The sequence below is a fragment of the Salmo salar genome, chromosome 19 (assembly GCF_965601325.2).
Source record: "Salmo salar chromosome 19, fSalSal1, whole genome shotgun sequence".
In the NCBI taxonomy this organism is placed as follows: Eukaryota; Metazoa; Chordata; class Actinopteri; order Salmoniformes; family Salmonidae; genus Salmo; species Salmo salar.
In genome coordinates, this window is record NC_138309.1 from 60,636,271 (window position 1) to 60,664,165 (window position 27,895).

The 27,895-nt window shown below is 43.1% G+C and overlaps 1 protein-coding gene across 1 annotated transcript in view; it reads right to left on the minus strand.

Annotated features, from left to right (window-relative positions):
* Window positions 1-27,895, minus strand: part of LOC106579218 (rhomboid-related protein 1) — a 60,481-nt gene that overhangs the window by 12,891 nt on the left and 19,695 nt on the right. Inside the window, exons 3-6 of the mRNA XM_014158912.3 lie at window positions 26,846-27,070; window positions 25,828-25,976; window positions 24,629-24,741; window positions 772-872 (exon numbers count right to left, since the gene is read on the minus strand). Of these exons, the coding sequence (XP_014014387.1) occupies window positions 772-872; window positions 24,629-24,741; window positions 25,828-25,976; window positions 26,846-27,070 (588 nt within the window). The remainder of the gene's footprint in view (window positions 1-771; window positions 873-24,628; window positions 24,742-25,827; window positions 25,977-26,845; window positions 27,071-27,895) is intronic.

Below are 27,895 nucleotides of genomic sequence, written 5' to 3' on the forward strand. Positions count from 1 at the left end.
GTCCTCTGACAGAATGTGCTGAGACATCGCACATCCAGACACACTGATGCTGACACACACACACACGCACACACACACACACACACACACACACACACACACACACACACACACACACACACACACACACACACACACACACACACACACACACACACACACACACACACACACACACACACACACACACACACACACACACATACACAGTGTGATCACACATTTTATGTTTTCTGTTGCGGAGATATTTGGCAGACCAGGCACCTAGGGAGTACTGAGGAACAGATTGACATGGCCTTTAATATTCCCATATGCATAGAGTTTGGCACTTCTAAATAGAGAGGTGTTAAGAATAAATTACAAAGGAAAACAATGAATAACAGAGCAAGGGTGGAATCAAAACAGCCTTTCAAGTCAAGTCAATAGCCCAATGCAGAGTTCCTTTCTGACAAGCTGTGATCATGGGGGTTCTGGAATATTCGATGGCTCTTATCCAAAAAAGTGCTTGTTAGCCGGTTATAAAAAGTCCTTATCTCATCATATTGATAGGGACCCACTCTCTGTGTGTGCTCTCTGGCATGGAATCCTTACTAAAACTCATCGCTACCATTGTACATCCCACTCACACCTGCAGAGCTTGATGATGGCAAGCACAAGAGTCTTATCTAAACACAAACAAAAACAGAAGGATTTCGGGATTTCTCTGACATTTTGTCCTCCATTGGTACCGTTATCAAGTGTGACAATGAAGGCGACAATGACGGCAGTTACCATGACGACGTTGGCCAGATGCGCTGAGCACAGAGCGTAGACACCCCCGGAGCCCCCCACCACTGGAGCACGCATGTCTGTGATGGACACCGTCAGGGAACCTGGAGAGAGAGAAATGGAGAGAGAGAAAGAGGGGGAGAGGAGAGAGAGAGAGAAAGAGAGACGGAAGGAGAGAAATGTTCAGAAAGAGAGCGCATGAGTGAAAAAGATTGCGAAAAATATTGGGAGGGAGAAAAAGAGAGAGAAGGAGGGTTAGGTTACTCATCATCACCATAGCAATTTCAGTCACCTTCCTCCCAGCATTCCCCTGAACCCAAAAGAACACATCCTGTCTGTCTGTCGTCAGCTGACCTTGACTTTCCCTCTTTATATCTATACACCCGCATACTGCTTTTCTCTTCTGTGCTGCTGTGCACATGCTTACACTATAGCTGCAAGCACCACCACCAGGCTCATTAAACAGAACAGCCACATTAAACAAAAAATACCATAGTCACAAATGTTATCTTATATACTGTACTTAGACACATATTAAATTGGGCAGCTACAAAGACCATAATCTACACAAACCACATGGAGACCATAATAGGAGGGTTTATCTATGACATACTCTTGCTACGATACTATAATGTCCTCTTGATCCCATGTAGATTATACTGAAGCATTGGCTTCTGATACACTACATGGTCAAAAGTATATGGACACCTGCTCGTCGAACATCTCTTTCGAAAATCATGGGCATTAATATGGATATGGTTCCCCCTTTGCTGCCATAACAGCCTCCACTCTTCTGGGAAGGCTTTCCACTAGATGTTGGAACATTGTTGCAGGGACTTGCTTCCATTCAGCCACAAGAGCATTAGTGAGGTCGGCACTGATGTTGGGCGATTAGGCCTGGCTCGCAGTCGGTCTTACAATTCATCCCAAAGGTGTTCGAATAGGTCAGGGCTCTGTGCAGACAAACCATTTCTGTATGGACCTCGCTTTGTGCACGGGGGCATTGTCATGCTGAAACAGGAAAGTTGCTACCTGCTACCCTTTCTCTACTACCTGTTGCCACAATGTTTAGTGTTAAGATTTCCCTTCACTGGAACTAAGGGGCCTAGACCGAACTGTGAAAAACAGCCCCAGAACATTATTCCTCCTCCACCAAACTCTACAGTTGGCACTATGCATTGGGGCAGGTAGCCTAGTGGTTAGAGCGTTGGGTCAGTAACAGAACGGTTGCTGGATCGAATCCCTGAGCTGACGAGGTAAAAATATTTTGTTTTGCCCCTGAACAAGGCAGTTAACCCACTGTCCCCAGTAAATAAGAATGTGTTCTTAACTGACTTGCCTAGTTAAATAAAGGCGCTTTTTTTTTTCATCCACCAAACCCAGATTTGTCCGTGGGACTGGTGAAGCATGATTCATCACTCCAGAGAACATGTTTCCACTGCTCCAGTGTCCAATAGCGGCGAGCTTTACACCACTCCAACCGAAGCTTAGCATTGAGCACAGTGATAATATGATTGTGTGCTGCTGCTCGACCATGGAAACCATTTCATGAAGATCCCGACGAACAGTTCTTGTGCTTGACGTTGCTTCCAGAGGCAGTTTGGAACTCGGTAGTGAGTGTTGTAAACGAGGACAGATGATTTTTACGGGCTATCAAGCTTCAGCACTCGGCATTCCCGTTCTGTAGGATTGTGTGGCCTACCACTTCGCTGCGGAGCCATTGTTGCTCCTAGAAGTTTCCACTTCACAATAACAGCCCTTACAGTTGACCGGGGCAGCTCTAGCAGGGCAGAAATTTGAAGAACTGACTTGTCGTTAAGGTGGCATCCTATGACGGTGCCACGTTGAAAGTCACTGAGCTCTTCAGTACGGGTCATTCTACTGCCAATGTTTGTTTATGGAGATTGCATGGCTGTGCGCTCGGTTTTATACACCTGTCAGCAACAGGTGTGACTGAAATAGCCAAATCCACTGATTTGAATGGGTGTCCAGTACTTTTGGACATGTAGTGTACGTTCTCTGTCACAAATGACTGAAAGTGTTATAGAAATAAGTTAAAGTGGAGCAGCATTGAATACCATTTGTAATTTGTTTAGGATGCTCAAGAAAACTGTCAATGAATGCCATTGACCTTATATAACAAAAGCCTAGCATTACTCTGGAAGATAAATGTAATTGGCTTCCCAAAATTACTTGCATACGTACAGTGCCTTCATACAGTGCCTTCAGAAAGTATTCACCCCCTTGACTTTTTCCTCATTTTGTTGTGTTACAGCCAGAATTTAAAATGGATTAAATTTAGATTTTGTGTCACTGGCCTACACACTGATGTCAAAGTGAAATTATGTTTTTAGAAATGTTTAAAAATGTGTTAAAAATGAAAAGCTGAAATGCCTTGAGTCAATAAATATTCAACCCCTTTGTTATGTCAAGCCTAAATAAGTTTAGGAGTAAACATTTGTAGAACAAGTCATGTAAGTTGCATGGACTCTATGAGCAAAAATAGTGTTTAACATGATTTTTGAATGACTACCTCATCTTTGTACCCCAGACATACAATTATCTGTAAGGTCCCTCAGTCGAGCAGTGAATTTTAAACACAGATTAAACCACAAATAAGAGGGAGGTTTTCCAATGCCTCGAAAGAAGGGCACCTATTGGTAGATGGGTAAAATAAATAAAAGCAGACATTGAATATCCAGTTGAGCATGGTGAAGTTATTCATTACACTTTGGATGGTGTATCAATACACCCAGTCACTACAAAGAAAGAGGCATCCTTCCTAACTCAGTTTACGGAGAAGGAGGAAACCGCTCAGGGATTTCACCATGAGGCAAATGGTGACTTTAGAACAGTTACAAAGTTGAATGACTGTTATAGGAGAACTTAGGATGGATCAACAACATTGTAGTTACTCCACAATACTAATTTAAATGACATAGTGAAAAGAAGGAAGTCTGTACAGAATACAAATATTACAAAAGATGCATCCTGTTCGCAATAAGGAACTAAAGTAAAACTGCAAAAAATGTGGAAAATAAATTAAGTTTATGTCCTGAATATAAAGCGTTATGTTTGGGGCAAACCCAACACAATAGATCACTGAGTACCATATATATTATTTTCAAGCATGGTGGTGGCTGAATTATGTTATGGGTTATGGATATTTTTGTCATCGGCAAGGACTAGGGAGTTTTTTAGGATACAACACAAACGGAATAGAACTAAACACAGGAAAAATCCTAGAGGAAAACCTGGCACAGTCTGCTTTCCAACAGACAATGGGAGACAACTTCACCTTTCAGCAGGCCAATAACCTAAAACCCAAGGACAACAATACTATGCCTTCGGAAAGTATTCAGACCCCTTGACTTTTTCCACATTTGTTACGTTATAGCCTTATTCTAAAATGAATTAAATAAAACAAATTCCTCAGTAATCTACACACAATACCCCATAATGACAAAGCAAAAACAGGTTTTTAGACATTTTAGAAAATGTATTAAAACTGAAAAAACAGAAATACCTTATTTACATAAGTATTCAGACCCTTTCCTATGAGACTCGAAATTGAGCTCATGTGCATCCTGTTTCCATTCCATCCTTGAGATGTTTCTACAACTTGATTGGAGTCCACCTGTGGTACATTCAATTGATTGGACTTGATTTGGAAAGGCTCACACCTGTCTATATAAGGTCCCACAGTTGACAGTGCATGTCAGAGTAAAAACCAAGCCACGAGGTCAAAGGAATTGTCCATAGAGCTCTGAGACAGGATTGTGTCGAGGTACAGATCTGGGGAAGGGTACCAAAACATTTATGCATCATTGAAGGTCCCCAAGAACACAGTGGCTTCCATCATTCTTAAATGGAAGAAGTTTGGAACCACCAAGACTCTTCCTAGAGCTGGCCCGGCCAAACTGAGGAATCAGAGGAGAAGGACCTTGGTCAGGGAGGTGACCAAGAACCCGATGGTCATTGACAGAGCTCCAGAGTTCCTCTGTGGAGATGGGAGAACCTTCCAGAAGGACAACCATCTCTGCAGCACTCCACCAATTAGGCCTTTATGGTAGAGTGGCCAGACGGAAGCCACTCCTCAGTAAAAGGCACGACAGCCCGCTTGGAGTTTGCCAAAAGGCACCTAAAGGATTCTCTGGTCTGATGAAACCAAGATTGAACTATTTGGCCTGAATGCCAAGCGTCACGTCTGGAGGAAACCTGGCACCATCGCTACGGTGAAGCATGGTGATGGCAGCATCATGCTGTCGGGATGTTTTTTAGCCCAGCCAGAGCCCGATCGAACATCTCTGGAGAGACCTGAAAATAGCTGCGCAGCTACGTTCTGAATACTTGTGATATTTCAGTTTTTTTTTTAAATAAATTGGCAAAAGATTATAAAATGTTTTTGCTTTGTCATTATGGGGTATTGTGTGTAGATTGATGAGAACATACAAAAATTATTGTAGAATAAGGCTGTAACCTAACAAAATGTGGAAAAAGTCAAGGGGTCTGAATACTTTCTGAAGGCACTGTACACTGAAGTTACTTACCAAGACTAAATTGAATGTTCCTGAGTGGCCTAGTTACAGTTTTGACTTAAATTGGCTTGAAAATCTATGGCAAGACTTGAAAATTGCTTTCTAGCAAGGATCAACCAACTTGACAGAGCTTGAAGAAGTTTTAAAAGAATAATGTGCAGATAGATATTGTACAATCCAGGTGTGAAAAACTCGTATAGACTTATCCAGAAAGACTCATAGCTGTAATTGCTGTCAAAAGTAATTCTAACTTTATTGACTCAGGGGTGTGAATATTTATGTAAATTAGATATTTCATTTTCATTTTCAATTTTTTTACTATATTTAATCCATTTTGAATTCAGGCTGTAACACAACAAAATGCAGAACAAGGGGTATGAATACTTTCTGAAGGCACCATACACGCTACACAGACCAGTCAGATGATTTAATCAATTCCATAAAAGATAATGATAATGACGCTGGAAGGAAAAGCGGACGTTTTACGGGCACTTGACCAATTGCTATTTGTTTATTATTTTGTGCTGATTTTTCCTTTTACTGTACATAATGTTTCCGCCATCGTTTCCTATGACCGAAAAGGGCTTCTGGACATCTGTCACTAACTCGATTTGGATGAGGACTTCTACTTCAATGAGTCGGAGGCGAAAGACCATTGTCCCAAGACCAGATCCAAATCCTCGACACGGGACATCTGACGTGACTGTGTCGGAGAGTGGATAAGCCGCGTCTACTCTTTGTTCTATTAGCGAACGTGCAGTCACTGGAGAATAAACTGGACGAGCTCCATTCGAGGCTATCCTATAAACGCGATCTGAAGAACTGTAATATCCTATGTTTCTCTGAGTCGTGCCTGAACAAGGACATAGACAATATAAATCTAGCTGGTTTTTCTATACATCGGCAAAACAGAACAGCAGCTTTGTGTAAGCTCAGGGGAGGGGGTGTGCGTCTCTTTGTTAACAACAGCTGGTGTGCAAAATCTAATATTAAGGAAGTCTCAAGGTTCTGATTGCCTGAGTAAGAATACCTCATGATAAGTTGTAGACCATACTATTTACCAAGAGCTGTCTATTTATTACCACAAACGGATGCTGGCACTAAGACCGCACTCAATGAGCTGTATGGGTCATAAGCAAACAAGAAAATGCTCACCCAGAGGCGACGCTCCTAGTGACACTCCGGTGATTTTAATGCAGGAAAACTGAAATCTGTGTTACCTCATTTCTACCAGGATGTCACCTGTGCAACTAGAGGCGAAAAAAAACACTAGATCACCTTTACTCCACACACAGAGATGCATACAAAGCTCTCCCTCACCCTCCATTTGGCAAATCTGACCATAACTCTATCCTCCTGATTCCTGCTTACAAGCAAAAACTCAAACAGGAAGTATCAGTATCAAGGAAGAGGTCAGATGAAGCGCATACTTAGTTACATGACTGTTTCGCTAGCACAGACTGGAATATGATCTAGGATTCATCTGATGGCATGGAGGAGTTTAATACATCAGTCATCATCTTCATTAATAAGTGCATTGATGATGTCTTCCCCGCAGTGACAATACATACATATCCCAACCAGAAGTCATGGATTACAGGCAACATCCGCACTGAGCTAAAAGCTAGAGCTGTCCCTTTCAAGGAGCAGGACACTAATCCAGATGCTTATAAGAAATCCTGCTATGCCCTCTGATGAACCATCAACCAGGCAAAGTGTCAATACAGGACCAAGATCGAATCCTACAACACCGGCTCTGACACTCATCGGATGTGGCAGGGCTTGCAAACTATTACAGACTACAAAAGGGAAACCCAGCTGCGAGATGTCTAGTGACGCAAGCCTACCAGATGAGCTAAATACCCTCTTTGCTCACTTCGAGGCAAGCAACACTGAACCATGCATGAGAGCACCAGCTGTTCCGGACGACTGTGTGATCACGCTTCCAGTAGCCAATGTGAGTAAGATCTTTAAACAGGTTAATATTCAAAAGGCTATAGGGCCAGATGGATTACCAGGACTCGTACTCATGCGCTGACCAGCTGGCAAGTGTCTTCACTGACATTTTCAACCTCTCCCTGACCCAGCTTGTAATAATTACATGTTACAAGCAGACTACCATAGTCCCTGTGCCCAAGAACGCCAAGGTAACCTGTCTATAGGACTATCGATCTGAAGCACTCACATCTGTAGCCATTGTTAGGTTTTAATTCTCAGAGTAAAAAACTCAGCGGACACTATGAAAGCTCAACCAAGTTTATTCTTCCATGAGGATCAATACAGCTGCACAGGACAAAAACATTTTCACACAAGCACTGGTATTTAACCCTTCCTCCTAGGCGGAGTCTCCTCCTACACATCTGTACAAACATTGTATATTCTACTGCTAGGCAGGACACTAAGTGATATGGGCCATACACTTTTCTTCCTCCCTTAACGTGACCTGACCTGACCTCGACCCCCCTTCATCACTAATCCATCAATACCTGCCACATGTGATCACTTCTCTGCACTCAGTCTTTCAATAGGATCCCTGATATAATGTAAACATTATACATTACCCTCTCTCCCTCAGTGACATGAATAAGTATATTTCATATTCTCAGAACCCAACACCATGAAAAGCTTTCAAAGGCTGGTCATGGCTCACATCAACACCATCATCCCAGACACCCTGGACCCACTCCAATTCGCATACCGCCCCACAGATTACATTTACATTTACATTTATACAATCACTATTGCACTCCACACTGCCCTTTCCCACTTGGACAAAAGGAACACCTACATGAGAATACTGTTCATTGACTACAGCTCAGAGTTCAACACCATAGTGCCCTCCAATCTCATCACTAAACTAAGGAATCTGGGATTAAACACTTCCCTCTACAACTGGATCCTGGACTACCTGACGGGCCGCCCCCAGGTTGTGAGAGTACGCAACGACACATCCGCCACGCTGACTGGGGCCCTCAGGTGTGCGTGCTTTGTCCCCTTTTGTACTCCCTGTTCACCCACGACTGTGTGGCTGCGCACGACTCCAACAACATCATTAAGTTTGTTGACGACACAACTGTGGTGGGCCTGATCACTGATGACGATGAGACAGCCTACAGGGAGGAGGTCAGAGACCTGGAAGTGTGGTGCCAGGACAACCACCTCCCCCTCAACGTCAGCAAGACAAAGGACCTGAGGGCTGAGCACGCCCCCATTCACAGGGCTGTAGTGGAGACGGTCGAGAGTTTCAAGTTCCTCGGTGTCCACAGGACCTATCATGGCACAAACACACCAACAAAGTCATTAAGAGCGCACAACAGCGCCTCTTCCCCCTCATGAGGCTGAAAAGATTTGCCATGGGCACTCAGATCCTCAAAAAGTTATACAGCTGCAACGCTAAGAGCATCTTGACTGGCTGCATCAACGCTTGGTATGGCAACTGCTTGGCATCTGACTGCAAAGCGCTACAAAGGGTAGCATGTACGGCCCAGTACATCACTGGGGCCGAGCTCCCCACAATCCAGGCGGTGTCAGAGGAAGGCCTTAAAAATGGTCAAAGGCTCCAGCCACCCAAGTCATAGACTGTTCTCTCTGCTACCGCACGGCAAGCGGTACTGGAGCGCCAAGTCTGTGGCCAAAAGGCTCCTGAACAGCTTCTACCCACAAGCCATAAGAATGCTGAACAGTTAATCACATGGCTACCCCTTTTTTTCCCCCACTGGCATTCTTGCACTGGCTCTATGCACACTCACTGGACTCACACACACACACATGCTACAATGTCACTCCAACACACACATACACATTCACATACACATACACACACACTACATACACTCACACACACACCAAACACACACACGCACACACATACATATTGACACCACACACACATTTTCACACTCTTCACATATGCTGCTGCTACTCTATTTATTAGCTATTCTGATTGCCTAATCACTTCTACCCCTACCTACATGTACATAACCTCAACTACCTCAACTACTTCGCACCCCTGAACATTGGCTCGCTACCGGTACTCCTTGTATATAGCCTCGTTATTTAGTTTTTATTGTGTTACAGTTATTTTTTTGGTCTTATTTGCTACATTTTCTTACTTTTACTTTGCATTGTGGGAAAGGGCTCATAAGTAATAATTTCACGGTAAAGTCTACACCCAATTGTACTCGGCACATGTGACAAATACAATACAATTTTATTCCAATTCTTTTTGTGACTATCTGGTCCTGTATTCATAAGGAAAGTCTAGTTAGAGATCTGCATAGCTTGGCTATGGGCCAATTCCTCTGCTAGACTGTGAACGTAACCTGATTGGTTAAGTAAAGGCGTTTCAGACACCGGCAAAATACATGATGGGGTCAAAAAGCTAATGCGGCCAGACAGAGACTCGAGTGGAAAAAATTTAGACGTGAAGTATCTCTTCGCTATCACTATATTTATATGTAATGATATGGGTAGCAGGTACTGTCTAGTTGTGTAGGCACACATTGTCAAATCATTTACAGCAAAAATGTTGATAAAACCTCTCCTCACTCAAATTATTGTCTCGAATTACAAAGTAAAACTTGGTTTTGTCGCAAATGTGTTTTTTAAACCGTGCAATCTACACAGACATCGCAATCATACTACAACATGTCACAGTGTGTCCTCACTGTTGTTCTACTGTACCCGCCAAAGTGAAGTAAGACAGAATTTTAAGCAGTTAATCACAGTGGCAGTTGTTCACAAGGACACCGTCAGCCTTCACTAATTATGGAAATGAGCAGAAATGAAAAAGGGTTGATAAAATAAAATTGTGCGGGCATTCATCTATAATGCCTATTCCATTAATATTCTGTGTGTGTGTGTGTGTGTGAGTGTGTGTGTGTGTGTGTGTGTGTGTGTGTGTGTGTGTGTGTGTGTGTGTGTGTGTGTGTGTGTGTGTGTGTGTGTGTGTGTGTGTGTGTGTGTGTGTGTGTGTGTGTGTGTGGGGCTCCTTAAAGAGTGCCCTGTCAGCCTGTGGTGGCAGTGGTGATCATCATCAGATGACAGATGGAAATCGGAGTGCGTTTCCTGAGTCGTTTATCCCCCCCTTTCCCCCCCGACACTCACGGTTCTATTTTACATGGATTTCCGGAGGATCCGACGCTTGATGAAGTGAGTGCAGCAGCTGAAGACTTGTAAAGATCCATATTCCCCCATTTTTTTGTGGTTCCAAGAAATTGCAATTACATACTGAGTGCTCTCTGATCTCTTCAAAGTCACGGGAAAAAATGGAATTGGAGCAACTTTCACACAGGCTACTCTCAGATGTGTTCCTCGAATCCTCAAAAATATAAATTCAATATGGTTCAATTATTACTTCAATACAGCATTAATTTTCCAGTTAAGACTAACTGTAAGTGAAGCTTTCATGTACATTTGAACTGCAAAGGTGAATTCACAGTACAAATGCAAGAGTAACTCATGATACTCATACTATGAATGAGTTTCCTTTAAAACACAGCACAGAGATGTAATGTAGTTGGCAGGCTGTCATAACAACACTACACTGTTTTAGCACTAGCGCGGCGAGCTGCCACATCGCTATGGCTGCATCCTATTAAGTAGCCAGCGGCCCAGGGCCACACGACACTAGTCGCTGACGGGACGCCGCATCTGTAGTAAAGTGGGGGGAGCAGGGAGGGAGGGAGCCCAAAGACCCCCGGCCTGAAAGAGAAGCGAAGGAGTCCGTGGGGAGGACAGAAGTCTTTCACACAGCTCCCTCCTCCTGCTAGCACAGCTCTGGTTAAAGGGCTTTGGATATGATTATTAACCAGGGCCTGTCATCTGGGCTCTCCTGTTTACAGGGAGTTGGAGATTTAGGGATATCTCACTCATCGGGAGCCCAGACGTGAGGACTCAGATTATTTCTGTGTGTTGTTGGCAGTTTACAGTTCATGCGCAGATGCATTTACTGTGCTGATTTTCCAAGCATCATCAAGTTCACCCCCTGGTCTTTGTGTGTGTGTGTGTGTGTGTGTGTGTGTGTGTGTGTGTGTGTGTGTGTGTGTATATATATATATATATGTGCGCACAGTATGTCTACAGTATGAATCCTCTTGTAATGCATAGAATGCATTTTTACACTATATACTCAGGGTCACATTTACAGTGACTATGTGATGATGATCCTCTTTTGTGGGCGAACTCGACTGATTCTGGTTGTGCCTGTCAAACTAAACCAAGCAGATTGGCAGTGATGTTAGTAGATGATGCCCTTAAGCAATGGCTAACCATGACCAAGGGAAAACTGACCCCAGACCAGAGCTGAGTGCCTAAGGGAGTCACTCCAGTGGCTCAACTGGCAGCTACAGAACAGAACATAAAATGATGCAATAACTTAAGAATCCTTCAAAAGGATAGCTGCCGTATAGAGTATTTCAACAGCACAGCAGGGTTAAACAGTTGTAGGTGGAACAGGTTAAAGTATCGTTGTAGCGTTACACATTTTAGGTGATTTTTGGACAGATAAGAGCTTAACCAAAACGTGGGATTTGTCAACCTATTTTATTATATGACCCAAACTGTGTGGAGCACTAAGGACACCAATTGATTAATTGGCCCAGAGCATTAACATGCATTGAGCAGCATTTTCTGATTGGCCAGTCAATAAGTGAATCAGAAAGGGACGCTGCAAGGACAATGAGGGGTGATTTATTCATGTGATTCACACACTCCGTGATTCACATACCCCGTTCCTTTTAATCCTTCACTGCGAAAGGAAGGATATAAAACATTTTGTCAGTCAACTCATCATCGCCAGAGCTCTCAATTCACGGAACGGCGATGACCGTGTCTGATATCTGATCCCACATAGTTTGCTATTACCCAGACTAAACTGCATGCATGGACAGCGTGTTTTTCTAAAAATGTTATCGTGGTAATCGTCATTGATGTGTGTCTATAATCAATACCAAACGGTTGAAATGAACTACACTCCACTTTGCCTCAGCCTTAAACCGAACTCAGGTGCTTGAGAATTCTTCCTTTCAAAGATCTTTTCAATAGAGGCTATTTCTATCCTCTGAGAGGATTGTTTAGTTGAAGTTCCGGTTGCTCAGTTTGTACACGCTCGCCTCAGACAGATACATCTGCTATGTATTACATCTCCCGGCCCTGCAAGTGAGAGGTGCTGCAGTCAGCACTCTCCCACTCGAAAGGCTGCCTCGCCGGGCTAATAAACTGAGGAAATGCCTGATCAGATTTATTTCCCAAGCCGAAATGGAGGGAGAGGGAGGGAGAGAAAGAGAAAGGGGGTGAGAGAGAGAGGATGAGAGAGAGAGAGAGTAGAGAGAGCGTATGGGGGCAGGAAACTTAACAAAAGGCAGGTGTGTGTTTTCTCGAGGGGTGGGGGGTTTACCCGGAGTAGGAGTAACCACTGTTCTTCAGGCAAAGTGAAACTGACATCCTTTAACGAGACAGAGATGAATTAGTGTGCTGTTTGCAGTGCTGCAGAGAACAAGGTTGAGAGAGGAGGCAGCCACAGTAAACATGACTAGGAAATTGTAATCAGCAACCTTGACAATCTAAAATCAACACAAGTTTACTGCAATGGGGAATGAATGCTCACAAGTGGTGCACATGAAAGGACTGCAACTGAGCTTAGGTCAGAAGGTCAACACATTGTTCTGTTACACTGGGATAAACACACATGGAACATCTTTGCAAGGAAACAAACACAGCCTTTATCTTAAACCTAACCTTAGCCTTAAACCTTATACAGCACAGATCTATAAAGTTGTGCACATTTGTTCCTTGGTCAAATAGATTTCTGATGGAGTGGTATCTGCAGTCATTACACAACAAGAGCCACACGCAACAGGATGAGGGCATACGGGAACTCTACTGCCTGGTCTTGATAATGAGTGGCGGACAGGAGTGGGCGGGATGAGGGTGGATGGGGTGACATAACTGGAGGCTAGCCATCTTTCACATGGGCTTTTGTCTACTCTATTTGATATGGGCATAACGCCAAAGGTCATTTACTTGACGGGAGTCCATTTTCAAGTCCCAATAGAACTGCAATGGTCCTGTCAATCTGGGAAAGTTTGTTTAAAATATGGAGGTATATCTGGGATAGAGATATAGAGATCCCTCTCCCTGCCAGCCCTTCTCTGGTCCTTCGTGGGCACGGAAAGATAAAGGAAATATCCTCATCCTCCTCTCTGTGGCTTTTCTCTAAGGGGAGCGGAACAATCTACAATCAGTCCCCATCCAATCTGCCACCACAATCCATCTCCCTGGCTTGGTGTAGAGTCAGAGGACAGAGGAAGAGATTCAAATCGACGAATGACCTTAACGGAAAGAGGAGACTGAGGCCTTTTACTCATCATCCCCAGTTCACACATACCAGGTCACCAAGGGAATGAGTCCTTTCAAAACACTTACACCTGGACATCCAGTCACAGCACACCACCAGAGTCCCCATATCAAGTTGAAGTTTGTTTTCTGTCATACTGTATACACATGATGCACATGGAGTACACAGTGCAACAAAATGCTTACTTGCAGGTTCACCACTAGACAATGCAACAACAATAGGGAAGCAAGTAAGTGTATAAAGAATAATAACAATAAAAACTCAATCAATAAAAATAGGATCAAATGTTGCTCAAATATAATACAAGAAGGCACTCAGACGAAAGTAGGATATTTACACGTGCCGGGGAGTTCTGAAATAGATTGCGCAGTAATAATAACTAGTCATTGTGTAGTAATAATAAATAGTCATTGTGTAGTAATAATACATAGTCATTGTGTAGTAATAATACATAGTCATTGTGTAGTAATAATACATAGTCATTGTGTAGTAATAATACATAGTCATTGTGTAGTAATAATAACTAGTCACTGTGTAGTAATAATACATAGTCATTGTGCAGTAATAATACATAGTCATTGTGTAGTAATAATACATAGTCGTTGTGTAGTAATAATACATAGTCATTGTGTAGTAATAATAAATAGTCATTGTGTAGTAATAATACATAGTCATTGTGTAGTAATAATAAATAGTCATTGTGTAGTAATAATACATAGTCATTGTGTAGTAATAATACATAGTCATTGTGTAGTAATAATACATAGTCGTTGTGTAGTAATAATACATCGTCATTGTGTAGTAATAGTAAATAGTCATTGTGTAGTAATAATAAATAGTCATTGTGTAGTCATTATAAATAGTCATTGTGCAGTAATAATAAATAGTCATTGTGTAGTCATAATAAATAGTAATTGTGCAGTAATAATAAATAGTCATTGTGTAGTAATAGTAAATAGTCATTGTGTAGTAATAATAAATAGTCATTGTGTAGTCATTATAAATAGTCATTGTGTAGTAATAATAAATAGTCATTGTGTAGTCATAATAAATAGTCATTGTGCAGTAATAATAAATAGTCATTGTGCAGTAATAATACATAGTCATTGTGCAGTAATAATAAATAGTCATTGTGCAGTAATAATAAATAGTCATTGTGTAGTCATAATAAATAGTCATTGTGCAGTAATAATACATAGTCATTGTGTAGTAATAATAAATAGGAGTCCAGTAGAAGCAGTCATGGAGTTGATGTGTGGCGTGGATGTGTGTGAGCGGGAGTGTATCTGCATGTGGTTTTGAGCCTATGTGTGAGCGTGTGTGTCAGTGAGTGTGGTCATATTAGCCAGAGAGAGACAACATTTAAGCTCAATGTACAAACAACACAACAGCCCAGTCTAAACACTGAGTTCCACATAATCAGAGGGTTCCTTAAACGCTACTCTATAAAAACAAAAACAGCAATAAAAACATGAGTGCGATGCGAGAGCAGCGCTTCAAATCATCCCACAGAGAGATATAAAATTCGGAACATTTGCGCTGTGCTAAAACACCCGGTCCAAAGACACCTTGCCCTTGGTCTCCTCGGAGATTGATTCGGTTTATTCTATCACAGGCAGCGTTCTACTCTGTCCAAATTTGTCAGGCTGGGAAAAATATGATAATATTTATGTTTCCCGGAAGCACAGGGGGCACCGAGAAAAATCAATAGTCACCAGCAGTCACATCCTCAGAGCTGCTGAGAGAAGAGACCATTCAACACAGCACCGGGTGTCAGAGGCCAGATATAATCACATCTCACCTCTGGGTGTGGTGTGCACGTGTGTTTGCGTGTTTCTGAGAGATTGCGAGAGAGAGAGAGAGAGAGAGAGAGAGAGAGAGAGGGGGGGGGGGGGGGCATAAGCAAATGAGAGTGTAAGTGTGGTGTATACTATGGTGTTTGTTTGTACTGTTTGTGTCTCTGGGTGTGTGTGAATGCCTGTGCTGGTAAGTATGAGTGGCTACTGGTATGTGAATACACTATTTAAAAAAAACGTTTCCAAAAAGGTTATTCGGTTGTCCCAATGGGAGAAGGGTTCTACCTGGAACCAAAAAGGGTTCTTCAAAGGGTTCTCCTATGGGGACAGCCGAAGAAGCCTTTTAGGTTATAGATAGCTCCTTTTTTCCTAAGAGTGTAGATTCTAGTCACAACCAATATCGTCCTCAAGTCACGGCTACTTTTCAGCAAACAGACACAACAGATGACCTTGGGAGAAAATGATTCCACATTTTTTTTAAGATTGCCAAGAAAACATCCATGAAATACAGTCCTGTGCTTTTGCTCAAGGTTATGGAGCCACTGTTCAGTGTCCAATGGAAACAAACAGAATGTAACTGGACAACCCACAGAAATAGAATATAAAGTCATTATTTGGGACAACCACAACACTTCAGAAAGGATTCTGGCACAAAATGGTCACCGTGCATCACCCAGGAGGGTGTTGCTGCATTACAACAAAGCATGAGATGGGCAACACCCCCACACTTCCAGGATCCTCGGATGAGGTTGAACAACTTGCACTACACTAAAGCCATCCGTTATCATTGGTATCATTACCAGTGAGGCCGCAGAGGGAAGACTGGGAGAGGAAGTGAGCCTGGATGGTGCCACATTGTGTGGTGGGGTTGACGGTGAGAAGGGCCCCATGGAGGAGGGCTGGGGGATTACCATAATCACACCGGCAGCCAATGAACCAGCCACCCACTGCACCGCGCCAAGGTCACCCTGCCTGCCTCCTCAATGCAGATTCACACTACCCTGCCACCGGGAGACTACATTGAGGCACTCACAGCCACAGAACTACACACAAGGCCAGGGGCTTAATGCAACACCAGGGTCTATAAACAAATACAGGTTAAACAGAGCTCAGTACAGGCTATACTACTAATGTACTGTGTAGTGTAGAACACCATTCATAAATTCACAGAACCAAACGTATAATAAAGCAAGTGACTCAGCTAGCAGAAGCAAAGCCATATTGACAACTACATAAGCCAAAAGAGTGTCTCCTCTCTCTCAAATCAGACCACAGTGAATATTAAATATCCTTCCGCCTGGAGTCAGAGCCTCAGTGCCAGGGTGTCTGAGTCACACCCTGAGTCACCTCTCCCTGGCACCCGAGGTGATTTATCTAGCCCTGTGTTCTCTGCACCCTCTTCTCTCCTCCTCTCTACTCTTCTACTGTGCTCTCATTCTCCCTTTCCCTCTCCCTAAAGGCTGGCTTAAAGTTTTCCCACATTGGGCCTAAGAAAAGGGAAAATAACTGTCTGATCGGAATCCTCTGTAACACGACAGCCATACCAGGTATCCACAACAACACTCATACAAATCAACTTCCTGGGAAGAGATTAAAGAGGGCCAAGTTTCTGACATTGTATTCTGATAAAATATTATATCAAATACAAAGGATAGCTAATCCATCTCATATCATGGCGCATCAAATTTATATGCCTTAAATTTCCCCTTTGGGAAATACAATGTGGACTCCTTAATACCGATTTAATGTGTATCCAAGACATGATGAAACTATGAGACAAAATCGACAATGACTTGTCAACCCACACAGGTCCCTTGCAAAGAAATGTGAATATTTTCTCAAAACAATACAAGGCGCGTTGTAGAAATATCATAGCAATTTCTACAAAACTGAAGAACAGAGAAAACAAAAAAATCGATTCAGCCCCGTTTCAGGTTTCTATCACATTGATAACTGGATGCCCAACAGAATGCTCCTGAATCAAACCCATTAAGAGAGAACTCAATGATGGATTGAAACCATTATTCGAATTGAAAATCAGCATTACTGCAAAGCCATATTTGTTATCTTTGTTTGAATGAATATGTTGATATGGGAGCTACAGTATGGATTTTTCCACATACACTACATGACCAAAAGTATGTGGACACCTGTTTGTCGAACAACTCATTCCAAAATCATGGACAGCCTCCACTCTTCTGGAAAGGCTTTCCACTAGATGTTGGAAAATTGCTGCGGGGACTTGCTTCCATTCAGCCACAAGAGCATCAGTGAGGTCGGGCACTGATGGTGGGCAATTAGGCCTGGCTTGCAGTCGGCGTTCAAATTCATCCCAAAAGTGTTTCGATGGGGTTGAGGTCAGGGCTCTGTGCCTGTCAAGTTCTTCCACACCGATCTCGACAAACCATTTCTGTATGGACCTCACTTTGTGCATGGGGGCATTGTCATGCTGAAACAGGAAAGGGCCTTCCCTAAACTTTTGGAAGCATTGAATCGTCCAGAATGTCATTGTATGTTGTAGCGTTAAGATTTCCCTTCACTAAAACTAAGGGGCCTAGCCCGAACCATAAAAAACAGCCCCAGACCATTATTCCTCTTCCACCAAACTTTACAGCTAGCACTATGCATTGTAGCGTTCTCCTGGCATTCGCTAAACCCAGATTCGTCCGTCAGACTCCCAGATGGTGAAGCATGATTCATCACTCCAGAGAACGTGTTTCCACTGCTCCAGAGTCCAATGGCGGCGAGCTTTACATCACACCAGCAGACGCTTGGCATTACGCATGGTGATCTTAGGCTTGTGTGCGGCTGCTCGGCCATGGAAGTATCTACTGTCTTCTCTGGGATGTCGATGTCACGTCTACTCCCGCTCCCCCACTCCAGAGCTCGACTTCACCGGTCTACTAACCACCGGTCCTGGCAACCCATCATTATGCACACCTGGCAACCATCATTACGCACATCTGCGCCCCATCATGAGGCACACCTGGACTCCATCACTCCCTGATGACTTCCCCTTTATCTAGCACTCCGTTGTATCACCCATTAGGTAGTATTGTTTCCTGTTTTCATGTTCATGGTTCATGTTTTTGTATTCACTCTGGTCGTTCCTATTGAACTCACCGACTGCACCTGCTTCCTGCGTCTCTGTTACAGTCAAAATCAATTCAGAATGATTTGATGGCTTCCATTGCATCATCCATTACAAGTGAGATTAAAAGAGAGGTTGGCGCAGCACATGTTATCGCATGGTAAATGGATGAAATCACAGACATCAGCTGTCGCTCGCAGTTCTTAGTTAGTGTCAGTTATGTGGATGATCAGGGCTTTATTCAGGAACATTTATTTGGCTACCTTGATGCGCAGTCTGTGTTTTACTTTGTGAAGTCTGAGATGTCTGAGTTTAACTTCATGGAGAAACGTGTTGCCCAAACCTATGATGGTACTGCTCTAATAGAATGGATCTGCTATTTATATTTATAGCTAAGTCCCCTCCCGTTCCCTGATTAAGAAGGGATGTCCACTCCACTACGTGTCAACTCTCTCCTGATATGACCTGATTGTGCCCTCTCATCCATTGGCACATTGAATGTTTCCTCTCCAAGCACTGTAAGAAACCCTGTCAATGTTCTCTCATTACTGTATGTAGAGTCAATCATATACACCAACACAATCACGTTATTACACATACACATCAATGTGTTTTTAATCCTGGCTTGGACAAACTCATTCTTAGTTTTTTTTTGTCTATCTGCGTTGTGTTCTTGTTTTTTGACTTCCCAGTCAAATCCTGTCCTGCCCTCAGCGGAAGTGTCGCACTGTTCTCCAACACCGTCCAACCACGATGAGCCTGTCCTGCACTGAAGTCAAGTCTGAACAGCTCCACTCATGCCTCATACCCTCATTCAGTCACTACTGTGATTCCCTTCCAACACTGTGTAAGTAGACCTCTCATTCCCATTCCCCAACATATTTTACTCTTAATGTCTTTAAGTGTTTAAGGTTATAAAAGAATTTGCCATTAACAATTTTGAAACAGGCTTTGTCGTCTCTGTGCGGTCTGCACCTATACCGTGGGTCTCCCATCCTCCTAAATTGTTCAGGTCACCAGCCGCCACTGGTCCCTATAGGCCTACAAGGTCCACTGCTTTTCGGTCAACACCCACACACTAATGCACACACACTAATGAAAGTATAAGCGTATTTACACTTGGAAATACAAGGCTTTGTGCAGTGACCTTCTATTACAATAATGAATTAATTAGGCTATGTTCTGGTGAATACTGAAAACCAGCAGTGCTGCTTTCATGGATTAGCAAGGCTTCATCATCCTCCACATAATTTAATGAAGAGCTGATGGTATATTTACTCAAAAGAGAAACCTGAAAATAACTATAGATTGGACATGTTTACTGTGTATAATCGACTCCCTATAACTCTTGTACCGCGAGTGAAGACACACGCTCACTAGCTGCTGAAGGTCTGTGAGGATGTAATCACAGAGCACGACTAAACCCTGTGAGGTCTACTGCTCTCCAAGAAAAACAAACACATTCTGACACGATTGAACTCGTAAGCAAGACAAAACATGCATATAAACATGAGGCTACAAACTGAGTTCCAGTAATCTGTATCCCTGGGCAACTTTTATATAATTCACAAACAATCAAAGAGAGGAGATTTCTGGGAAAAACAGAGACTTGAATGAAAAAGAAGACTCAACGTCACAGGGTTGTTCTCCTTGAGGTAGGCATTAACTTCACAAAAGATTGGCATATTGGAATAACCCATGGAAAGCACAGTAGAAAATGTATTGTTATGATCGCCTACAGTATGTTAATGGAGGCTGCTGCTGGGCCCTAACTCAAACTTCATATCACAGAAAATGTATTCCAACAGCATAAAGCTTTAAGGCTTGCTATATCGTGTCTGCCATTAAATAAGCCAAACTAAAACTCCAGTCGGAGCGTCAGTAACCCCCCCCCCCCCCCCCCACCCCCACCCCCCACCCCCCCCACCCCATTTAATGTCTGCCTGTTATTTTCATGTAAAATGTTAGCCGAAGGCAAGAGGGCTCGGGGTTCCGTGTCTTTATTACCCTCCCACTATGCCTAGAGCTGCGGCGGTTGGCCCCATTGACCTCTCACCTGGAAGTCAATCCTCGCTCTCTCACAACTCCCCTGTTAGTACATGTACCTCTCATCATTAGTCCCCCTATAACCCTACCTGAACCTGTGATTTTGAGTCCCGGCTGAGCCTATGAACCCCAAACCCCAAACAGATTACCGACCATTTCGAAACCCACCGCACCTTCTCCGCTATGCAATCTGGTTTCAGAGCTGGTCATGGGTGCACCTCAGCCACGCTCAAGGTCCTAAACGATATCGTAACCGCCATCGATAAGAAACAGTACTGTGCTGCCGTATTCATTGACCTGGCCAAAGCTTTCGACTCTGTCAATCACCACATCCTCATCGGCAGGCTCAATAGCCGTGGTTTCTTAAATGATTGCCTCGCCTGGTTCACCAACTACTTCTCTGATAGAGTTCAGTGTGTCAAATCGGAGGGCCTGTTGTCCGGACCTCTGGCAGTCTCTATGGGGGTGGCACAGGATTCAATTCTTGGGCCAACTCTTTTCTCTGTATACATCAATGATGTCGCTCTTGCTGCTGGTGAGTCTCTGATACACCTCTACGCAGACGACACCATTCTGTATACTTCTGGCCCTTCTTTGGACACTGTGTTAACAACCCTCCAGACGAGCTTCAATGCCATACAACTCTCCTTCCGTGGCCTCCAACTGCTCCTAAATACAAGTAAAACTTAGAATATGTGGACAACTACAAATACCCAGGTGTCTGGTTAGACTGTAAACTCTCCTTCCAGACTCACATCAAACATCTCCAATCCAAAGTTAAATCTAGAATTGGCTTCCTATTTCGCAACAAAGCATCCTTCACTCATGCTGCCAAACATACCCTCGTAAAACTGACCATCCTACCGATCCTCGACTTCGGCGATGTCATTTACAAAATAGCCTCCAATACCCTACTCAACAAACTGGATGCAGTCTATCACAGTGCCATCCGTTTTGTCACCAAAGCCCCATATACTACCCACCACTGCGACCTGTACGCTCTCGTTGGCTGGCCCTCGCTTCATAATCGTCGCCAAACCCACTGGCTCCAGGTCATCTACAAGACCCTGCTAGGTAAAGTCCCCCCTTATCTCCGCTCACTGGTCACCATAGCAGCACCCACCTGTAGCACGCGCCCCAGCAGGTATATCTCTCTGGTCACCCCCAAAGCCAATTCCTCCTTTGGCCGTCTCTCCTTCCAGTTCTCTGCTGCCAATGACTGGATCAAACTACAAAAATCTCTGAAACTGGAAACACTTATCTCCCTCACTAGCTTTAAGCACCAGCTGTCAGAGCAGCTCACAGATCACTGCACCTGTACATAGCCCATCTATAATTTAGCCCAAACAACTACCACTTCCCCTACTGTATTTATTTATTTATTTATTTATTTTGCTCCTTTGCACCCCATTATTTCTATTTCTACTTTGCACTTTCTTCTACTACAAATCTACCATTCCAGTGTTTTACTTGCTATATTGTATTTACTTTGCCACCATGGCCTTTTTGCCTTTACCTCCCTTATCTCACCTCATTTGCTCACGTTGTATATAGACTTATTTTTCTACTGTATTATTGACTGTATGTTTGTTTTTACTCCATGTGTAATTCTGTGTTGTTGTATGTTGTCGAACTGCTTTGCTTTATCTTGGCCAGGTTGCAATTGTAAATGAGAACTTGTTCTCAACTTGCCTACCTGGTTAAATAAAGGTGAAATAAAAAATAAATTAAAAAATGTAAACTCCCCTGGCACTGCTCCACCTGCTTCGAAAAGGTCTGCCACTGCTTTTCCTCCCCCTTCAGTTTTGATTGCATCTCAAATCCAACAATCTTGTCTGCTCTTATGCCAATATCAGATAGATGAAGCCTGCATTACTCAGCTTCTCCCCCTATCGCTTTCTCTCTCTCTCTCTTTCCACCTCTCTGCGATTCTGTCATCATACATTTTTTTTCATCAAAGCTCCAATAATGCATGAGCATGTACTGTGTGTGTGTGTGTGCGTCATTTTCAGGGAGTACAAGGAGTTGAACGACATTTAGACCAGCTTACAGATGTAGGATCTTAATTTGATCACACTGTTGCTGGAGAACTTTACTGCAATACAGGAAATATAAAACGTGCAGTGTATTTGCGGTTTAACAAGGCTTCTGAAGTTTGTAATTTCCACTGAAATTTCAGACTTGATTTTCTCTTACGAAAAATATATCAACCCCTACAAAAATATCAATTAATTATAACCCACATAATAATTCATATTTCCTGTTGAAGGATTATTTTGCTGCTGTAGCAAACTGGCACAAATTAAGATCCTACATCTCTACGCTAGGAGGAAAACAGGGGTAGTGAAAGAATTGTTTTTAGTAGACAATTGAGAAACAGTCCATGAAATTATTCAGGTCTAGCAAAATGAATGAATATCGCTAAATTGGAATTAGGCTTCAGCTTCTGACAGCAATCAAATAAAAGTAATTGAGAAAGTGATTTACGAAGTCAGAAAACAAAATAATGCAGAATGTAGATGGAAGAGAGCTATGGAAACAATAGTTTTGTGCGTCAGTGTCGATACGATTTCTGCAGTAGTGGGGGTGGGATATGGCAACGGAAACCACATCATCACAGAATCAAAGTGGATTCATAGGCCTCAATCTCCACACTGCCAATGAGGAGGACGGAAAGAAAGGAAGTTTGTTGTCAACAGTCCTTCATGTGCGTCAGCTCCTGCTCTGAACAAAAGTGGTTCAATATATATACAGTTATGTGACCTGGACTCACAAAAGTTGCTGAGTTAAAGCAGATCAGTGGACTGATCAACAACTACAGAAGCATTTGGTTGCAGTCATTGCAGATAAAGGTGGCACAACCAGTTATTGAGTGTAAGGGGGGAATTTACTTTTCACAGAGGCATTGGGTGTTGCATAACTTTGTTCATGAAATAAATTAAATAAGTACGTAATTATGTGTTATTTGTTCACTCAGGTTCCATTTATCTAATATTAGGTTTTGGTTGAAGATCATTCTGTAATAAAAATATGCAAAAGTAGAGAAAATTGTAAAGGGGCAAATAGTTTTTCACAGCACTGTAGATAGCTAACACGCTAAAAATGAAACAAAACATTGCCTAATTTGTTTGATTGACATATACTAAATTCATTTTTAAACAGATGGGTTTGTTGGTGTTAAAATACACCAGTTATGCGATGTTGGACCACCAGGCTGCTAATGTCATGCAGCCTGTCGTTTTTGTGTTTCTACTTATTCATAAAGACAACAACAAGTTTGATGTCGGACGACAATAGAATGTTCCTGATGTCACTACGACAACTGTATAGCTAAAGACATGTTGATAGACGTAGTAAAAACAAGCCTTTAGTCGTGAAACCTTTGGCTGTTTAGTACACTACCGTACTCACTTTGTTTAGCACATGGCCTCACGTGAATCCTTAAAGAGACGGGTGGAGCTAAGGCTTAAGAGGGTGTGAACGATGCTGAATGGGTGTAGACAAAGAAGAGCTCTCCAGTAGGGATACCAAATTATTCAAGGAACATTTTCTCAAAAGTGGGGTTACAAGTTTGTCAACTTTCAAAGCAGAATTACTTTCCCATTGTTCCTCAACTGTAGAGTATGCTATACAATGTTCTAGCTCTGAGTCTCTACTTTTATCCAATGTAAAAAACACCAATACAAATTTTGCTACATAAGACTGAATCGAGCCGGTCGATCTCATATATCAAAAGGATCAAACAGACCACGACAGTACGTGATCTTTGAAGTGCACATACTAAAACACTTATACAAACCACTGTGTTGGATGAGAACAGTAGTGCGCACTTACCCTTTATGGCTAACTTATCAGCCATGTGGAACAGACTAATACACAAAGGAACCACAATATCACACCAACACAATAATATACTAAAACACCAAAGTACCAAAATACAGTACTATCAGCAGTAAAATAAATACAGCAATGCTAACACATTAACCCACCATAGTATCACATCAACCAATGATGCTAACACAGTGACACTCACCTGCCACTACACCAGCCATGTAGAGCAGACTGATGCGTAGGATGCCATGGACCATCTCCAAGGGAACACCGATCATCAGCTGGAGCAGAGCGTTGAACCCCAGCTGTTCCAACCTGAGAGACAGTGAACAGGGACAGTGAACAGGAGGAGGACACTGGTCTCAATGACAAAGGAATAATGCATAGTGTCTCCTGACCCCTCCTGTCTCAGCCTCCAGTATTTATGCTGCAGTAGTTTATGTGTCGGGGGGCTAGGGTCAGTCTGTTACATCTGGAGTATTTCTCTTGTCTTATCGAGTGTCCTATGTGAATTTAAATATGCTCTCTCTAATTCTCTCTTTCTTTCTTTCTTTCTTTCTTTCTTTCTTTCTTTCTTTCTTTCTTTCTTTCTTTCTTTCTTCTCTTTCTTTCTTTCTTTCTTTCTTTCTTTCTTTCTCTCGGAGGACCTGAGCCCTAGGACCATGCCTCAGGACTACCTGGCATAATGACACCTTGCTGTCCCCAGTCCACCTGGCCGTGCTGCTGCTCCAGTTTCAACTGTTCTGCCTGCGGCTATGGAACCCTGACCTGTTCACCGGACGTGCTACCTGTCCCAGACCTGTTGTTTTCAACTCTCTAGAGACAGCAGGAGCGGTAGAGATACTCTCAAAGATCGGCTATGAAAAAGCCAACTGACACTTACTCTTGAGTTGCTGACTTGTTGCACCCTCGACAACTACTATGATTATTATTATTTGACCGTGCTGGTCATTTATGAACATTTGAACATCTTGGCCATGTGCTGTTATAATCTCCACCCGGCACAGCCAGAAGAGGACTGGCCACCCCTCATAGCCTGGTTCCTCTCTAGGTTTCTTCCTAGGTTTTGGCCTTTCTAGGGAGTTTTTCCTAGCCACCGTGCTTCTACACCTGCATTGCTTGCTGTTTGGGGTTTTAGGCTGGGTTTCTGTACAGCACTTTGAGATATCAGCTGATGTAAGAAGGGCTATATAAATACATTTGATTTGATTTAGTGTTTTAAATCAGCTCCTTTGGTCTAGACACTTCATCAAAGGTATCTACAGAAGTCATCTATCACCGTCTATCCATCAACCCTGTCTATTATCTGACAATGCAGTATCAATTACATTTTGCTTCGCACTGTGAGTGAGTGACGGTGTGTGTGTGTGTGTGTGTGAATGAGGTGGAGTGGTTTCTTACCCAACGTGCATGAACATGTAGCTGAAGAAACGCCACACCTGGAGGCGGTGTCTGGGATGGTACACCAGGGAGCTCTTCATGAAGTCTGGCTGGTATGTCTGCAGTACCCACTTATTCAGCATGATGCCGTAGCACATGAACACAATGATCTGACGGGAGAGGCGACACACGCGCTGGGTTCATACCCGCGTCTCTTCATTCAGACACTCATTTATATCTTATAGTACAGAGTTCTGTTATGAGAGCCAATTGGGATTCAGCTAATAAATGCCATGAATGTTGTCTTTTTGTTTTTGTTGAAGACTTCCATTGGCACCGACAGGCGATGCACAGAGAGAGAGACACACACAGCTGGTCCGATTCCATTAGCTCCTTTTCATAGATCAATTAATCATCATTTCAATGAATTTAAATGAACGGGAAATAGTATTTTTCGTAGCCAAATTGTCATTACAGACCGTTCACTGCCATTGTGAAGCATTTAAGAGCACTTACAGTACTTGGCTTTCTTCAGAATGACACTGAGTTAGAAGAGGAAGTGCTGTGGCTTCGTTGAGTTGCAGCAGGTTTTATAGCATTGCCTATTCAAGTCATGGCCACCCGGGCTAAAGTGGTCTGGTGGTTTTCTTTTCTTTCCCGTCACTAAATTGTTCCATTAATATCCCTAAATTGGCCAGAGAATATTCCACTGGCTTGGTTGCCCAGTTCGACATCAGTTGCTGATAAGAATCCAAGAATCCGAACATGAAAGCCAATTTGACAGTGTTGCCTTCGAGGTCGGGCATTGAATATACGCACCCTTAACCACTGTTTACCAAAGCGTGGGTCAGTGTCCAGACTGCCCAGTGCCCATTATCGGGTCACATCCATTTCCTCATTCTTCAAGCTAAGTATGTTTTATGCCAGAAACATTGCACTGCTTATTTTAAAGGTCATACGTTAATACTAACATCTTCAGGTGGGTCACAACGTAATAAAGTCTTAACAATGAGCAGCTCACTCATCTTAGACCTCTCACCTGGATGATGGTAATGATGGCCATGAAGACAGGAGGGGGACACAAGCTGTTCTGGTGGAAGTACCAGCGCCGGTCTGTCTCGCAGGGCAGGATCTCATATGCCACGTAGCGCACAAAGCGCTTGTACACGCCCAGGCCCGTCTCGTCCAATAGGATCTCCCGCTGCAGTGTGCGGCGGCCATTGGCGATGGCCCGTCGGAAACTGCTGGAGCGCTTGCTGCTCATCTGAGGAGGGTGGAAGATAGAGAGAGAGAGAGAGACAAAGAGAGAAGGAGAGAGCGAGAAGGAGAGAGAGAGAGAAGTTAGTATTTCTTTGAATCTGACAGAGAAAGCTATAATTTGATTGCTAATTACAATTGGCATGCTAAATACCTCCAACTGCTTTAAGAAGTTAAAACACAACCATTATGCAGTAACCCCATGTCTTCCAAAAGTGCTGAAGCAAACTTTTGAAGGCACAGAGAACCAAAAAGCCATGAGCCTAGCTGGGGCTAAGACATTCAAAGTGCTAACTTTAAACAAAGAGAATCTCCGTTCTTCCAGTTTCCATGGGAGAGTAAAGACGTACGTCAACTTGAACCGTTCAGTGCTAAAAATGGAGGAGATTATTTCAGTGCTGCCTTGCCTTGACAGGTACACACTCTCTTCACTCAAAATAAATGTGTGATTTTGCCATTGAGGGGCAAAGCTCTGCTGAGTAGAACTGTTTTACCAAAGGAGGAGGGAAGGAGAATGCGGTGGGGAGACGGGTGACAGGTTCCTGTTATCATGGAGACTCCAGGTTTGCTAAGTTAGCAGTAACGGCACTGCTGGGGGCTAGCGTGACATGGTACATGGAACCCTGGATGTTTGCTGCTTTGGTAGGACCTTGAGAAAACACCCTGGTGCAACCATCACTCTGACAGTTGAAGCCCAAAATATCACTAGATATTACTAGATAAGACACATATTGTAGCATGAATCTGGAAGAAAATGAACGTCCTCTTAAATAATATAAAAAATTGAACAAAAAATTATAGCGAAGATAAATCTGAAAGCTCCACAAGGACA